Consider the following 1,247-nt stretch of genomic DNA (forward strand, 5'->3'; position numbering starts at 1 on the left):
AACCGGTTTGCAATGTTTTGAAATCGGCAAGAAACAAGGTGACCTTCGCTTGTAACCTATTCTATGTATCCTAAAATGTTCGAGGAAGATAAAAAACCATATAAAAAAGTATTACAGACCAGAGGTTATGAAACCATGTAGTGGAATTCTGCAAACTCGTTGTTTTCATGACTTAATAATACCTGTTCAATCAACCGTCTGAATGCTGAGATTTTTTAAATCTGACTAGTAATTTTATAGAACTGAAGGACCAGTTTTCTGTAACTACCTCTCGTTGTCTAGTTTTATAAGCCATTCAACAAGTTAGGTAGTTAGTTATACGTGCGGTAGCTTTTACTTGTTTGTTGACAAGCAAGAAGCTAAACAATGGGCTATCAGTGCTATGTTAATAATGGCTTTACTTCAAGTCCAGTTTTACTAATACTTATTAATAATGGCATTATTTCAAGTCCAGTTTTACCAGTACTTGTTAATAATGACATTACTTCAAGTCCAGTTTTACTAGTACTTGTTAATAATGGCATTACTTCAAGTCCAGTTTTACTAGTACTTGTTAATAATGACATTACTTCAAGTCCACTTTTACCAATACTTGTTAATAATGGAATTACTTCAAGTCCAGTTTTACCAGTACTTGTTAATAATGGCATTACTTCAAGTCCAGTTTTACCAATACTTGTTAATAATGGCATTATTTCAAGTCCAGTTTTACCAGTACTTGTTAATAATGACATTACTTCAAGTCCAGTTTTACTAGTACTTGTTAATAATGGCATTACTTCAAGTCCAGTTTTACCAATACTTGTTAATAATGACATTACTTCAAGTCCAGTTTTACCAATACTTGTTAATAATGACATTACTTCAAGTCCAGTTTTACCAATACTTGTTAATAATGACATTACTTCAAGTCCAGTTTTACCAGTACTTGTTAATAATGACATTACTTCAAGTCCAGTTTTACTAGTACTTATTAATATTAACATTACTTCAAGTCCAGTTTTACCAGTACTTGTTAACAATGACATTACTTCATGTACAGTTTTACCAATACTTGTTAATATTAACATTACATTCAAGTCCAGTTTTACCAGTACATATTAATATTAACATTACTTCAAGTACAGTTTTACCAATTCTTGTTAATAATGGCATTACTTCAAGTACAGTTTTACCAGTACATATTAATAATGACATTACTTGAAGTCCAGTTTTACCAGTACTTGTTAATAATGGCATTACTTCAA

The 1,247-nt window shown here is 30.9% G+C and overlaps 1 protein-coding gene across 1 annotated transcript; it reads right to left on the reverse strand.

The window, feature by feature from the left end:
- Positions 1–380: 380 nt before the first annotated feature.
- LOC106474915 (trans-Golgi network integral membrane protein 2-like) lies at positions 381–1,028 on the reverse strand. The gene has a single exon (XM_013935614.1). It carries the CDS (start codon positions 1,026–1,028, stop codon positions 381–383), a length of 648 nt encoding a protein of 215 aa, XP_013791068.1.
- Between the last annotated feature and the right edge of the window lie 219 nt (positions 1,029–1,247).

Source organism: Limulus polyphemus, unplaced genomic scaffold, assembly GCF_000517525.1.
Source record: "Limulus polyphemus unplaced genomic scaffold, Limulus_polyphemus-2.1.2 Scaffold7850, whole genome shotgun sequence".
Taxonomy (NCBI): domain Eukaryota; kingdom Metazoa; phylum Arthropoda; class Merostomata; order Xiphosura; family Limulidae; genus Limulus; species Limulus polyphemus.

What these genes read in the sequence shown, in the direction of transcription:
- LOC106474915 (XM_013935614.1), bottom strand. Translation starts at nt 1,028, where the DNA reads ATGTCATTGTTAACAAGTACTGGTAAAACTGGACTTGAAGTAATGTTA.